The 16,064-nt window shown below is 48.5% G+C and overlaps 1 protein-coding gene across 1 annotated transcript; it reads left to right on the top strand.

Annotated features, from left to right (window-relative positions):
* The first annotated feature begins 1,471 nt into the window (after nucleotides 1–1,471).
* Nucleotides 1,472–15,849, top strand: SLC2A10 (solute carrier family 2 member 10). The gene is made up of 5 exons (XM_090020438.1): nucleotides 1,472–1,724; nucleotides 10,379–11,755; nucleotides 13,675–13,797; nucleotides 14,511–14,646; nucleotides 15,399–15,849. The coding sequence occupies exons 1-5, from the start codon at nucleotides 1,721–1,723 to the stop codon at nucleotides 15,496–15,498; spliced, it is 1,740 nt and encodes a 579-aa protein (XP_089876564.1). The 5' UTR covers nucleotides 1,472–1,720; the 3' UTR covers nucleotides 15,499–15,849.
* Nucleotides 15,850–16,064: the final 215 nt, after the last annotated feature.

Consider the following 16,064-nt stretch of genomic DNA (forward strand, 5'->3'; position numbering starts at 1 on the left):
CTCTAGGGGACAGATGATCATGGACTGTTTTTTGTAATAGAAGCTCTTCCAACCCAGCACAGAACTGAAGTCACAAAGAAACCATCTGTTGGCAACAACCTCCTCTGGTTTTCCATTTGCGTTGCTTTGAAGATCAGGTTTAAAGAGGAGAAGGACTGTCAGAGCTATCTAAACTACCTGCAATGGGCAAAGGGGACACTGTTTGCCAGGTGAGAAGAACACCTGTCAGGAACAGGGTCGATATAGGGAAGAACAAGAAAACATCCCCCTGTTGCTTCCAGCTGGACTTCTCGGATTTTATAGGGATAGGCAGTTTGTGTGGCAGAGCTGTAATTTCTGCAGCCAGCCAGTCTTACGCTGTCCCTGGATCCAGGGCCTGGTTTCAATCGTGATTTTGCATGTTTTGTGAAAATCATTAAATTAAGTGATTTTCACGAAATATGTGATTTGCAATGAAATGCCATATGGCATTCCCCAGCAAGCAGCCATATCCATGGCATTTCGTTGTAACAAGATGGCTGCTGCAGGCCGGGGAAAGCATTTCCCAGGCCCTAGCAAAAAGTCTAGCAGCCCAGGGGTGGGGCAAAGGGGACCCAAAAGGGACAGGGGGAGGAGGGAGATTGGGGATGGGAAGGGGAAGGGGTGTTTGTTTCTCTGGCTGGGGAAACTGGGGCGCAGGGCGTTGGGGGGCTGCCTTGGCAGACGGCCCTGGCGCTAGGTAGAGGAAGGGCTGCTTACCCCTCCAGGTGGGAAACCTGGGGTACCAGGGGCTGGGGGTGGGGGCAAGAGAATACACATGTAGAGAAGCAAACAGCTCCTCCCCTACCCGGTGCCAGGCCCATCTGCCAAGGCAGCCTCCAGGCACCCCGGAGCCCTGTGCCCCGGTTTTCTGGCCCAGAGGAGCAAACAGCCCTGGTGCTGCGTAGGGAAGGGGATTTTGCCTAAGGCAGCCAACAGCTTCCAAGGCCAGGAAAAAACCTTTGCTGCTGCAGTTAAACCTGGCCCTAAAGCTGCCCCCTCAGCTAGTCGGGGGGTGTGAAGATGGTGGCCCCTGCAACGACTGGGCCACCATATGAGTGAGCTGGGCCTGTGATTTAAACCAGGCCCCTCTGCCCATGGTGACGGGTCCCACCTGTCCTGGCGCGTGGGTGTACAACCCGAAGCAACATTTTGCACGGGTAAATGCACCTGGGTAAAGCCACCCAGAGCAGGAGGATGTATTTAGACAGACACAGGAGGGCTCTGCTCCAGCACGGCCTAGTCGCCCCTAATTCCGGGAGGCGTCTGGCCTGGTTCACGGGCGAAATCGTAGGACGGGAGCCCGCGCACAGCGCGGTCCTGTCACCCGAGCAGTGACCCAGCGCCCGGCGCGGGACGAGATCCGGCCCGGCCACCCCAGCCCGGGCGGTCCAGGGCGACCCCTCCCGCGCCCCGCGGCTCTCGCAGCCCCTGCCCGGGCTCCGCGGAGCCCCAGCGAGGGGCGGGGAGCCCGGCGGGCGGCGGGGCGGGCGGGACTACAATCCCCAGGCTGCCCGGCCCGGCTGCAGGAGGCAGGGCTGGAGCAACGTGGCGCTGTGCAGCCGGCGCCCGCAGCATCTCCGCGCCCCGACCCGCCGGCCCACGGAAAGTTTTGCGCGGCCGCCTCGCCCGCGGGGGCAGCCGGGCCGGCGGGGGCGGGCTGCGCGGCCGCCTCCCGACTCGGCGGAGCCGCTGCCTGGCCATGGGTGAGTGCGGGGCGGCCGGCGCCAGCGCAGCGATGCTTGCCGGGGCGGGGGGGCTGTTGGTGCGGGGCAGCGCTTCCCCGCACGGTTGCTCTGCCCCTGCCCGGGGCTTCACAACGCCTCGCGCGGGCCGGTCGCGGCCCCCGCTGGTGTCTGCGCGGAGCCGGGCGCCCGCGCCGCCGCTCTGCCCGGGGCCCGCCGGCTGCTCGTCTGCCCCTCCCTGACCTGCGGCTCCCACAGGTGTTAGCCGCCTTCCCGCCCTCCCGCGGCTCTGAGCTCCGGTCCCCCTCACCGCCCGCGGGCTGCGTTTCAGCCCTACCTAAAGCAGTCACTCCGGGGTGGGAGTCACTTGCCACGACACTGTCCAGACGCTCACTGGCCAATTCTATCCTAATTTGCTTTTGTTCTGTGCACCTGAAAGAGATGCGCATTTAACTATAATGGCTCTAGGACTAATGAAGCAGCATCTTCGGAGTCGTTGCGCCTACTCTGTTGTTTCTAAATGTAATCGATGATATAGCTAATGAACGCACATTGACAATAAAGATCGTTGTTTTTACGATTCCATCTTCAGTTGAATGATACAGCTCTAGGCCCCTCTTTATTAGTGAAGCTTCTAGTTTCCTTTTGACTGAAGAAAAGTGTGTGCTGTGTTATATGGGATGACGCACCACATCATCTGCATCCCCCTCGTCCAAATCCTAGATCCACCCATGCTGGGAGCTACCCAGCCACTTCCCACAGCTCATGGGACATCAGGACTTCAATCATTCCCAGCTGTTCCAAACACTTCCTGAATTATAATGCCCCCCCTGCTTCCTGAAAGCTTTAATTAAGAACCCCCCCCCCCCAAGGAGCTGAGAATTACGGCACTTGTCATTCATTTCCCCTACTTACATGTCAGCGCCAGGCTCCTAACCGGAGCTAAACTAGTGATGAGTCAAGTTCTGGGAGCCCATCAGATACACCTCAACAGGGCAAAGCAGGAGTCCTTAGCAGTCTAAATGTTGGTCCCACTCAGGTGTAACTCATGAGCATAGGACACTTAAGGATCCTCAAGTCACTAGTCACTCTTGAATACTGAAACCATACTTTGTTCTGTGTTGTGGGGCAAGTTTCAGACCACTTTAAGATCAGTAGAGCCTGCACTCTCCGGTCAGGTATGAGTCCGTGGAGTGCTGTGCCCCACCTAGCCTCTTCTGAGAATATATGAACTACTTCCCTCTCCTTGCAGTGGCAGAGTATTGACAACGCCCTTGTTTTCCCTGCATTTACTTGTGACGTTATGAAACATCAAGAACACCCTATATCATGCCTCTTTATAGTTGCAGGGGAGGGTCTAAAGCAGTGACTTTAGGGATTCCTTTGATTAATGCTTGCCTGTGAATGCAGGACATTGGCCTCGACAGCCCTGGAGCTACCGTTCCAGTCCCATGTTCTTATATTCCTGTATGTAGTCACATCCTTTCTACTGCCAGCTGCTTATAAGAATGGAAGTGCTGGACCACAATACAACAGAGACTGTAGGAAAAAGTAGCAAACGACAGGAAAACAAAATGTTTGCTTGCTTATTTTAAATGAAAATTTCAGGCTGTGTTTGACAAAATTATTAATTTAGAGAAACAAAATACCAACTCTAGCACCAAAATTTATATTGCATTTTCCCCCCTGTGGTCTGGCTCTGTAATGCTACTTCAGTGATATAACAGGGGAGGAAATAGCCACAATATGAAATGGTACCTCCAGGGCGCTGCTGGAACTGCTGCATTGGCTCCCTGTGTAGGGAACATGACCAATTTTTGTGATGCCCTGGCTGTTCATACCTGGCAGAGGCTCCTTTGGGTACATAGGTTGAAGTAGCTCTGAGGGTTTCATTTTTTCCAGATGCCTTATCTGTCCTTAGAGGATAAGGCAGGAAAACCGGGGCTTGTAGCGCTACATTTCGTCTTTGTTCCAGCCCTCAGCCCCTGTTCTGAGCATAAGAACAGAACAAAGAATTGGGATCAAGTATTAAATTTATTGTGAGAGAAAGTTGCAATCGATTGAGACTATTGACACAATGAAAGAGGTTAGGTAAATAATACCTGCAGCGTTACAAAAGTCAGTGTAGTCTAAGGTCTGAATGGCAGCACCAACTGCTATGCCAGTCCTCTGCCAGTCAGATCTAATTGTGTAGCTATTCTGTGGTGCAGAGTGGACTCTTGACCTGGGCTAGGGACAGACATTCAAAAAGCCTGAGTCTGAATTGATTCAATCTTTTCAGATTCATCTAACATGCAGATTAAACTGATTTGCAAGTGAATAGACATTCACTTTTGACACAGGAAAGGCAGGCAGGCACATGCCTGCAGTGGCTCAGGCTAGAAGCCAAGGGAAGGAGGGAGGCATGCTAGAGCAGCCCTCCCTTCCCTTCCTCAGCAGCTGCAAGGAAGCTGACCTGGGGGCCGTGGCCAGGCCCCTGGCAAGCAGCTAAGTATGTTTGGGGAGGGGCTTAAACTCCCCCCAGCCTATAGGGACCGCAGCCAGGGTGTGCCTGGAGGGAAAGGGGCGTAGCAGCCCTTGCCAGACTTGTCCCTGAGGCCAGACATCAGCTCCGGCAGCATCTCAGGCAAAGCAGGGTGGAGGCAGGAATTAAAATCTCCTGTCTCCCCTCTTGACATGGGCACTGGGACCCCAGCCAAGTCTGCTCTGCTTTTCCCCCTCACTACTCGCCTGGCGGGGAGCTTGGCCAGAGCCAGATGGCATGGCCCTGCTATCCACCTAGGGCTGTGGGGCTGGGGCTGGGGCTGGGGCTGGGGCTGGGGCTGGGGCTGAGCTGGGCTGGCCCATGGGAGCTGCTAAGGATGGATACAGCGGGGCCAGCCTGGGCTGGGCCGGAGGAGCTGAGCACTTCTCAACAGGCTGCGGCTTAGGTTGGGGCCACGGGGGCTGCATGGCCAGATTGCTTTTGGCTCCTCACACCCAGGCTGGGCAGGGCTGTCAGGGAGCTGCAGCCAGCTGGGAAGAGCCCCCCTCCAGTGACCAGTCAATGACTGGGGTGAGGGGTTCCCCCGCAGCCAATCAGGAAGCAGCTGCGGCACGCCCAGAAGTGGCCGTGGTGCTTTATCTGGCAATCCCATTCCCCAGCCAGCGCTCACAGGGGTGGCATCGGCACTCCTACCTGTCCATCGCCAAAGCGGGGAGCGCAGCATGTCAGGGGGTGCACCCACGGTCTCAGGGACTGCATGTGCACCCCCTATGCATCACCACTGGCTTCAGCCTAACACTGAGATCTGGCTCCAGCTCCCTAATGCCTTTCATCCACTCCACTCACCCGCAGGGGCTGCTCATCATGCCAGGCAGGTGAAAGGCAGCCAGGGCTAGAGCTGGATCTCCATATCCCATCTCCCCGCTCCCCCTCCCTACCACTGCCCAGAGCAGAGCAGCAGGGGCAGGAGTGGGAGAAGGAGGAGCTGCTCGAGGCAAGGGGAAGCTGCATACTGGCTGGGCCTGGTAGGGCGGTTCTGCTCCCCTCACTTCCAGCTGTGATTCCTACTCCTGCTGTGCTGCACAGTGCCGCCCTGGGGGGGTTGAAGCTTAAACCCAGTGGCTTCTGCCCAGTGCATGTAGCTCTGGCTCCAGCTCCCAGACACTTTTCCCCTGCTCCACCCTCCTGCAGGGACTGCTCATTGCGCCGAGCAGGCAGAGTGGGTGGAAGGTGTCCAGGTGCTGGAACCAGAGCTGCATGCACTGGGCAGAAGCTGGTGGGCTCAAGCTTCTTGTCCACCCACCTAGAGTGGCCTGGCAGCAGGGGCGGGGCAACAGTGGCAGCTGGAGGCAAGGGAAGCAGAACAGCTCTGCCAGCCCCAGCTAGCATGCAGCTTGTGGTGCTGCACAGGACAGGGGGCGTGCTGGTGGTTGTGGCAGGCGCCTGCCAGGCTCGGGGCCCGCCAGCACCTCCAAGCCAGCCCAGGCAGCCTGTTGCCTGGCCAGCTGCTGCTTGTGCCACCAGGCCCTGACCCCATGGGTCTGCCCAGGCTGACCTCATCAGGCCCTTTCCAGCTGACTGTAGCTCCATGACAGCCCTGCCTGGCCTGGGCGCAGAGAGCTGGGATCAAGCCCCCACAGCCCCAGCCCAATCTGCAGCCTGCTGGGAAGGGCCCAGTCCCCACGGTCCACTCTGGGCTGGCCCCTCTGTGTCCACCCTCAGCAGCACTCACAGGCTGTCCCAGCTCAGCCCCACAGCCCCAGCCCCAGACGTGGACAAGGCAGATGGCTGGCGGGGCCATGCCAGCTGGTTCTGCCCACGCTGCTGCCCCTGCCACTGGAGTGGGGAGGTGGAGGATGCTGTTCTGCCCCAGCCAGGCAGGCCCCCGCTGCCAGTGATACAGGGGACAGAGGGGGAGATTAAATCCCTCTCCCCATTTGCTCCAGGCTGTGGGGGGTTGGAGGGAGCTGGCTAGGGCTATAGGCTAGGGACAGACATTCAAAAAGCCTGAGCTGGAATTGATTCAATTTTTGCAGGTTAGTCTAACCTGGTTAGGGCAAACTGGTTTGAATATGCACAGACATTCCCTCTGGACTGAGAAAATGCAGGCACATACCTGCAGTGGCTCAGGCAGAAGCCAGGGGGTGCTAGAACAGTCTTCCCTTCCCTTCTACAGTGCTGAGCTGAGGTGGGGGGCCATGGCCAGGCCTCAGCAGGATGCTCTGATTAGGGGATGGGAGCGTTCCTCCTCCTTGCTGCTTCTGACCAGAAAGAGAGCCATTAGCACCTTATCAAAAAAACAAAAGACTCTGTCATCAGTTCAAGCTCTTCTTAAACAGCATTTTCCAAGGAAGGAATGGAGGGATAGTACCACATGACCTGTTGATTAGCTCCAAAAGCCCTGAGTGGACACTGTCCTGTCTGTCTTACACAGACACCTCTCAGCATTACCTAGCCTACCAGTGCTGGCTACAGCCCTGTGGGAGATGGGAGTGGTGGGGAATCCCTGCTTGAGATGGGAGTGGTGAGGGGGGGCAGAGCATGGGGAAGCCAGGCAGATTTGCTGTGTCTGCAGTCGCTGCAGGAGCTCCAGCCAGGGAGGAGAGAGCCCCCACCCCCACGCCCGGCCACCAGGGCTGCAAAGCATCTGGGATGCTGGGGGACTCTGGTATAAGTTAAACCAGGAAGGGGACTGGGACAGACATTGCATAAACCAGTTTAACCTAAATTAGTTAAGCCTGATACTACATTCAGCCAGGTTTATCTCAAACCGGTTTCAGCCATTTTCAAACTGGTTTATGTGCAGGTTCTGTTACAGGTTTAAACCAGTTTCTGATCACTTAAACTGGTTTATGTGTAATGTCTGTCCTTTAAGATGGGACCTACCAAATTTTCCGAAACTTAGTCTTGTGAGAATTTGAGGAGATGAGGGCAGATATAAAAAATCAAATGCAGGGATATACCACCTGTCACTGAGCCCCCGTATAGCATGGGAAATGAGTCCATAGCAAGCTGGATTTTAATCAAAGGTCATAAACCATTAGTGCCCATAAAGTTAATGAGAATTATAACAGAATTTGATTGAATCAGCTGCTGTATTCACAGCAGGACCGCATGTACTTAATTGAGTTTGCAGCTTAAAATTAATGGCCTGTCCATTTTATGCCAGGCTTTTTGTTCTTACTGAACAAATATGTCTCATTATCTACCTAACGTGTACAAAAAGTGATTAAAACAGAGTAGGTAACTGCACAGACAGTGGTTTTTTGGCAAGTGATCAGCCTGGCAAAGTTAATACAAATAAGATTTTAAAAAGTACAGAATAAATACAAATGTAAATATAGCCTTCCTTAAGAAATAACTTTTAATGCTTAGTGTCATGAAAAGCTAAACGTCAACACTGCCTGTTAATCACAGACTATCTAAACCCTTACACAGTGCCAACTGAGAAAAATTTCCATAGTCTATTGGGCGTCTCCATAATTTTTCCCAATAGTCTATTTAAAGTAAAAGTATTTTTAACTAAAACAAACCAAATGATGCAGCATCTGTGTAGCATGCTGAAAAAAGAGCATATTCCAGTGAGTTCCTGCACTATGCTGCACCTCAGCATTTAGGAGACAGTAATTTGGAGAAGTATATGTTGACTTTATTGCTATTATTAATATTGCCCCAAGGCCCCTAGAAGCTATCTAGTCTAGATGGAATCTTATATTGCACTCATAACTATAGTTTCTGATTGCCAACTAGTTGTAGATTAGGCAATGTGACCAATTTCCCTCACATTTATTCTCTTATGCTCAGCAGGGCAAGAAACACGTGCAGCAGAGTCCTTGTTTCTCCAGGATTTTTACCTCTTTGTTGCTCCTGCTGTCTTCTGTTTTTCCTTTTCAAATAAAAGTTTCTGTGATGTATGCTAGAGAAGGCAGGTCAAAGAAACATGCTTTGCATTTGGAGCAGAAGGTGGTAAGGTTTGTGATGACTATTTCCCAGTGGAGTTCATTGCACAGTCTTGAACAAGCTCCTGAGAAAGCTCTGTCTGATTTGGGACTCTATTGTGCTGAGTATTACACCAGCATAGATGAGAAAATAGTCTCTGATCCAGAAAACTTTAGGCTTCTAAAGAGGGCAGGGGACTAGCCATGACATGTACACTGAGAATCCTGGTCAGACTTTTTAACAAGACTGCTTAGCTCATCCTTTTTTCCCTACTTCTTGTGTCTCTTGGGTCCCTCATAAGCTCTTTACAAATATTAATTCATTGTTTACAAACACTTCTCCCAAGTAGATCTTTTTTTTATTATCCCTGTTTTACAGATATGGAGAATGGAGGCATGGAACATTAAATTGCTTGATCAATGTCATAGATCATGTTAAAGACCCAGTCCGCAGGCCCTTCTTTGGCCCCTTCTGTTACCACTAGATGACCCTTCTATCCTAATTTCTCTCCAGCAGACTAAAGAAGGCCCAGTATCCTGCATGATGCTTTACACCTAAACTATAAAGCTGGGGCTAAGAGGAGTTGGATCCCCATGTCAGCCGCCCTCTACAGCAAGTAGCTCTCTAACTGCATTTCATCCCAGTGGCTGTCCATTCATTCAAGAATGAAAACAAACCCCTACATTTCTGCTAAAATGTTCAGCATGACATAGTGAGCTAAACTGAGATGAATGCAAGGCCTCACATCTGTCAGAGAGGACACCGCCACATTAGTTTTTCATTCACTTTGCTTATCTTGCAGTCATATGATCTGGAGTCTCTTTAGTTTTACAGAGAGTTTAGTACCTGGAGCACAGCTATGCTGCAGTTTAAAAGTAATCCACACTTATACAGGAATTTACCTGTCCACATAATTACACAATCAACAGGAGCTGGATTATTTGATAACATTTATCTAGTGAAGAGAAGATAAGGGGAATATGTTTAGCTCAGTTATTAGTATTGGTAAAACAGCCTAAAAATGGAGACAGTCAGCAAAAAGAAAAGGGTCATAAGATCACGTCTAATATCTGGTGCACTTATTAACTCAACTACTCATCCCTCTCTGTTCACAAGCTTACAGGGTGGATCAAAAACAGAACATGAGGCAAACAAGTCTTATAACACTATAGAAAACTATAAATAAAGTGCAAGCAATTAAGTCAGGATAACTCTGTCTAAAGCATCAGTATGCTGATATAAATATAACAAGAAAAGAGATGCTATAGTATCACATATGTCTAGGACTAAACTTAGTGTTGTTTCTTATAATAGTCAAAAGATGGTAGGGGAAAGAGCGAGGCTATCTTGGCAAGTCAAAGCTTATGCTAGATTTCAGGGAAAATATGTAATATTGAGAGCACTAAAGAGAGGAAGAAATTTTCCCCAAGTAGGTATAGCCAGTGCAGAGAATTAAGGAGTGTTTAAGTAAAATGTTAGAGGCAATGTGACGATGAGTACCGAGATGCAGAAGGTCTCACTGGATAGGCCCTACCGCTCCTTTCCAGCTGTGCAATGAGTGTTAACAGGCATGTGAAACTGTAGTCAGCACCTATTAATGGTAACTTCCCTCCACCAATGATTTACTTGTGAAGTTCCCAGATAGTGAAAAGAAGACACAGAGATGTATCTAAGCTGCCAACAGAGACCAAGAGCATCATATTGATAACACACTGCAGTGAAATATAGAAGGAGAAAACTGCATTCCCTGGCTAGTTTTTGCCTATTTAGAACCAAGAAAGGGAGAGTTTAGAGGGTCTGAAGAATTCCCTTCTATAAATCATGCATGGCTCCACTACGTTATCATAGGCCTGTGTGTTCAGCACCAGCTGACAAGAAATGGCTGCAATAGAATTATCGAAAATGAGGGTTGGAAGGGACCTCAGGAGGTCACATCTAGTCCAGCCCCCTGCTCACCCCCATCCCCAACTAGATCCTTTTCTGTAAGTAAACTGCATGTGCAATTATTATGATTATGTTCACATTTGTAATTCCATACACACAGCCAGAGAGATGCCTGCTTGGCTGTATGCCTATCACATGTATATCTATATGGTTAGGGTAACTCTTTAGGCAGTTTAAGCACACAGTTTTGCATGCTGAAAACTTGGGTCCCAGTTTATCAGACCTGCTCTTTCCAAGTTCTGTTACTAATTTGTTTTCAATTATGAGGCCAGAAAAATGAATCTATCATTGTTTGCTTGTTTTCTAGGTCATACATTGCTGGTCCTCCTCCTGTCTGCAACAGTGTCTCTCCTGGGTGGATTGATATTCGGATATGAGCTGGGGATTATCTCTGGTGCTTTACTGCAGCTGCAGATGGACTTCCACCTTAGCTGCTTCAAACAGGAAGTCCTTGTGAGCTCCATGCTCACTGGGGCTCTCCTTGCCTCCTTGGTAGGGGGCATCCTCATTGACCGTCATGGAAGGAGGAGAGCAATCCTGGTTAGCAACCTGGTCTTGTTTTGTGGCAGCCTTATTCTGACACTGGCTGGGTCATTTATGTGGCTGGTATTTGGACGCATGACCATAGGGTTTTCCATTTCTGTGTCATCCATGGCATGCTGTATATATGTCTCAGAAATGGTGGCTGCTCATCAGCGAGGGCTGCTGGTGTCTCTCTATGAAGCTGGCATCACGGTGGGCATCTTAGCTTCATATGCACTGAACTACTTATTCTCAGAAATGGCTGAAGGATGGAGATACATGTTTGGACTGGCTATTGCACCCGCTGTAGTACAGTTTCTCAGTATCCTCTTCCTCCCAGTTAACCCCATTAAATTCAACTCAGGTGACTGCGACTCCCAGAAGGGCCTCATTCAATTACATGAAGATGGAGAGGAAGCAAAACTAGAACCACATGAGGAAAAGCCTTATTCATTTCTTGATCTTTTTACGTCTCGAGACAACATGAGAAACAGGACTCTGGTTGGCCTGGGCTTGGTGCTCTTTCAGCAGTTCACTGGGCAGCCCAATGTCCTGTGCTATGCTTCCAAAATCTTCCGCTCAGTGGGATTCCAGAGCAATTCTTCTGCTGTCCTGGCTTCAGTTGGGCTTGGTGTGATGAAAGTGATTGCAACACTAATTGCAATGGCCTGTGCAGACAAGGCTGGCAGAAGAGTGTTACTGATTGCTGGATGCATAGTGATGTCTTTCTCTGTGACCATCATTGGGCTCACCAGCTACACTATTCCACTAGACATGGCCAGAGACTGTCAGACTGATGGAGACCCCAATGCTTCATACAATATAGCACAACATGCCATAAATCCGGTATCCTTCCAGCCAGCTGCATCATATATTCCACTGACTTTAGCTGCTGGCAAAAGTCGAGTGAGTCCCCATCTTGCTGTTACAGGACCAGAAGGCCTAACAAAAGCCTATGCTAGTACTGGAAGCAGAGAGATCATTACAGATTCTTCCCACACTCAGAGAAAGTACCTGCTAACCCAGTCCAATAAAGAGATGGTGCAAGGCACTAGCCCTTCTTTCAGTGATGGTCTTTCTAGGGAACATATGGTTTTAAATTGGATTACACTGCTGAGCATGATGGCTTTTGTAAGCGCATTCTCAATTGGATTTGGACCAAGTAAGTACAGTGTTTATACCTCCTGGGTCTGCAGTAACTCATAATATAAAACTAAGATTGATCTTCACAATACTCTGGGAACATTTGCTACACACCTGCTTTACAAAGTATCCTGCAATTGAAAAACATATCCTGTATTCAAACCCACAAGAATGATTTCCAGCCGTGCAGACTGAAAGTCTCCTACAACACTTGTGATAGCATCCCCTACACACTACCTCTGACCTAAACTATTTTATTTAGAAGTGTTTTGATGGCGGAATCTGAGCTTCTCACAAACGCAGGGGACATGGAAGTTTTAGTAACTACATATTACAGATGGGGAACCAAGGCACAGAGGGACTAAATGACTTGTGCAACACAGGAAGGAAAAGACAGTGCAGGAAACAGGGAAGGTTTCTCCATTTTTCATTGCTGGGCGTCTCAGCCTTCATCTCTTTCTCTCTCTATCACCTGGGTCCCAGTCCAATGCAGTCCAATCCCCAGTCCTTCGTCCTGCCTAAAGGTCCATCTTTAGGCGAGACACATGGAGACTTCATGTAGTCTTTAATATTTGCTCTGCACAATGCGAAGGGCCAACATGTATCTGTGTGTCCTGGCACAGTCTTAGACTTTGATTTCTAGATCTTTACAGCCCTATCAACCACTCAAGGCATCTCTCCCAACAGAATTGAGGGTGATGAGCCAGTTAGTGACAGTTGTGGTACAGACACTGATTCACCAGGAACTGGAGTGAGATTATCAACTCATTTCACAGAGGTTACCCACCAGTGGTCCCCTGACAATGGTTTTTGGCAACTATTGGACCATAACTAATGATCTAAAGAGGAAAAATTATATATGATATTTTCTTGTATACAACACATCCCAGAATATAGTGCACATCTTGTTTTTGAAAGGCATAATGAAACAAAAAGATCTTTCCTTGTAGGAAGAAAATGTGTAACAGTTATGGGGCTGCCCCTGCTCATTGTTGTGCTCCCTGTGGGTTGCTGCAGAATTTCCTTTCAGTTTTACCTGGTAAGGGGCAGAACCAGTTCTTACCATATTTCTTACATATAATGTGCACTCCAATTTCTAGCAGCTGTTTTTAAGGGAAATCATGCATGTTTTATGCAAGAAAATATTGTATCCTATACCATTGCCTCAAGTCATTCCATCCTTATTCCAGATTCCTTTGATTTTAGACGATGAAGCTTGCCTTGTACGGGCATGACAGGCCCTGTTCAGGTATCTGGATCACTTAAAATTGAATCTTTTCTGTTGGTTTCTCCTACTGCTATATATAGTAACCTCATGAAAGCTTCATGGTAGCAGCTGCTGCTTTCTTGAAATTATATTCATGCAGTAGACAGACAAGCATACAGATTTGTGATTGTAGGCTTGCTTGGGAGCTCTGGCATTTATTTATTCTGTTTTAAATAACATGGAAGCTTTGCTTTGAGGATAAATAAACCACAGCTAAAGGCATTTGAAAAAGATCAGATTAAAATCATGGTAGGTCCATGTCAGGCTTCATAACCTTGACAGCAACCAGTAAGGTTCTGTAAAAACTGCCAGAGAGCCACGCTGAAAGGTCCTGTTCTCTGTGGAAAGCAGCACAGTCTGCAGGTGATTGAGAGAGATTATTTACAACTCTACCGCATGCGACTATATGTCATTGTGTCATTTATGCTCCCCATATCTTAATTTCCTTATCTGTAAAATCCTAAACATAATGTTTGGCCATCTCTGTAAAGCTCTTTGGTTCATGCTGAACAGCTCTCTGCTGCCGGACTGTGTCAGTACTATCGTTCTGCAAGGAAATGCGTGTCATACAAACAGCTGCCTGGGACCAGAGTCCAGCCTTTCTTGCAATCCCACAGAAGTTGTTTAAAATAAATTGTTGTGTTTCTCTCTCTCTTCTCCAATCCTTGCAGTGACGTGGTTGGTCCTCAGTGAGATCTACCCTGCTGGAATAAGAGGAAGAGCCTTTGCTTTCTGCAACAGCTTTAACTGGGCTGCTAATTTACTGATTAGCCTCTCGTTCCTTGATCTTATTGGTATGTCATCCTTTTTTGCTGTTGGCCTTTTCAAAAGCAGCCCGCCAGCACACTTCACTAGCCACTGGTGTGGAGATTGGGTGTAATTTCTGGCCACTGGCGGTCAGGCAATAATAGAATGGATGTAGCCCGTTTCTTATGAACTCTGCCACATCAGTCAAGACTTGAACTATCATGAAATGTAGAGCGTAGATCTGCCAGAAGAGACTAAAGGGTCATGCTGTTAGGAGCTAAGCTGAGCGTTGCCCTTGGTGAAGTGGTTCCTTTCAGCTTCTACACATACTCATAAAATAGCCATAGTTTTTGCTGAATTATTTTACACTGTGGTGCAGGATCTGATTTAGTCAGCAAAACACTGAGCTTTGGGACTCCTGACAGAGCTGTTTGATGCTCCGGGCTGAGAAATTTATCAGGTACTGCATGGCCTCTGGAGCTGAGGTTAATTCATGCTCCAGGAATTATGTGACCCTGGCAGGCAGAACCCAGCATATAAATACATCAGATTTGTAGAGCTGGGAGTTGCCTTCCTCCACAGCTGATTTACATATTAGGCCTTGTGTGTATACAGGAATGGCTTTTCCTTGCCTTGTTTTATGGGCTTCTTGAAATAAAAACCCCCATGCAGCAGAAGTGATATTCATTTAAGATTCATATTCAGTGGAAATGGTCTCATCTCTCATTAACCTTTCCCTCTTTTGAACCTGTTTCTATAGATGCCATAGGCTTATCATGGATGTTTCTTCTTTATGGATCGGTGGGAGTAGCAGCTGTTGTCTTTATTTATTTTTTTGTTCCGGAAACAAAAGGACAGTCCCTAGAGGAGATAGACCAGCAGTTCTCACGGAAACGGTATGTACACTGTCCTGAGGAGGTGATTTTGAGTACGGAGAGGTTTTCCAGGTCAGGCCCAGCCCCTGAAGTAGGGGCTGTGTGTGAAAATCTCGTAAGGATCAGGTCCTAAATTATTCATTTGAGGAAAGACTGATCTGTGTTACTAAAATCACAGATTCATAGTAAATCTGCAAAATGTCCATGAAAGAACTGTGAAACTCTAAATTGGCTCCTTAGTGGAGAGGAAGATTAATTATGCCATTTATTCATTTGCACTTGACTCAGTTTGGAGAGCCCATCTAGAATGGACACTTTCACTGGCTTACTCTCAAACAGTATTACAGTAGCAGTGGTAACACAGGCCAGGACTGTGGCACATTAACAGCGCTGAGGGCATGCTAAAAGGGGCTGGGATTGCAGAGGTAGCTGTATCTGAACACTAGGAGGCTCTTTTAGCTGAGCTTCGTTGGATACTGAGATTGAATTAGGGTGCGTTGAAAGTCTCAGCTGAAGTGTATTAAGGAGAGGAAGGACTTTGCCTTCCATACAAATTAACACAGATTTTTAAGATGGAAGTGACCATCTGTTCCCATAGCATTTCACCTAGTAAGTCCCATAGTAAGCAGTAACGTCTGGTTGAGCTACAGCATGTCTCTTCGAAAGATGTCCAGTGTGGACCCAAAGAAAAGCTCTAAAAGGCGTCACTATGAGGTTAGAGAGGAAGAAATGTAAGTCTCAACTTCTGGATGACCTTAGTCGTTTTGTGGCAGGTTACTGAAAAGGAACATAGCCAGGCGAAGATCTGGAAAGAGAAGAGGAGGCTTTACACATGGTCAGTACGAAAGGGTGGAGCACTCCAGCACCTCATGAAATGCACCATCTGTATGTGTCACGTTGGACACAAAAAGAGTCTGTGACGTCTGAAGATTTTTTTCTCATTATCTTCAACATAATGTAGTCACCTATTTAGAGAAGAGTTTAGTGAGCCCTGAGCTCATCACAGTGCCTTACATCTCGAGATATGGATATTAGCAATGCTATTGTGTCCCTCTATACACAACCTATGTGCACAAACGCTCGCATTCTTGACTTGGGTAGAAACCATCCCATGGCTCTGGTAGCTTTTTATTTAAGACAGACGATGGTTTGGGGTTCCCAGTGCTAACTGAACTGACATTTTTTGTATTTGAAAAATAAAGCACATATATGCTGAGAACTCGGCCATCTGACTCTGCACAGCTCATCTGTGTGCAGACTGTTTTCTTTTCCCAATTTTTAGAGCTGTTTGTTACACTCCCAGTACACAGGAATCCCACAAGCATGTCAGAGATTTCACAGAATCATAGAAAATTAGTGCTGGAAGGGACTTCAGGAGCTCATCTTGTCCAACTCCTTGCTCAAAGCAGGACCATACCTAACTAGATCATCCCAGATCA

The sequence above is a fragment of the Crocodylus siamensis genome, chromosome 10, assembly GCF_052110815.1.
Source record: "Crocodylus siamensis isolate JL-2025a chromosome 10, ASM5211081v1, whole genome shotgun sequence".
Taxonomy (NCBI): domain Eukaryota; kingdom Metazoa; phylum Chordata; order Crocodylia; family Crocodylidae; genus Crocodylus; species Crocodylus siamensis.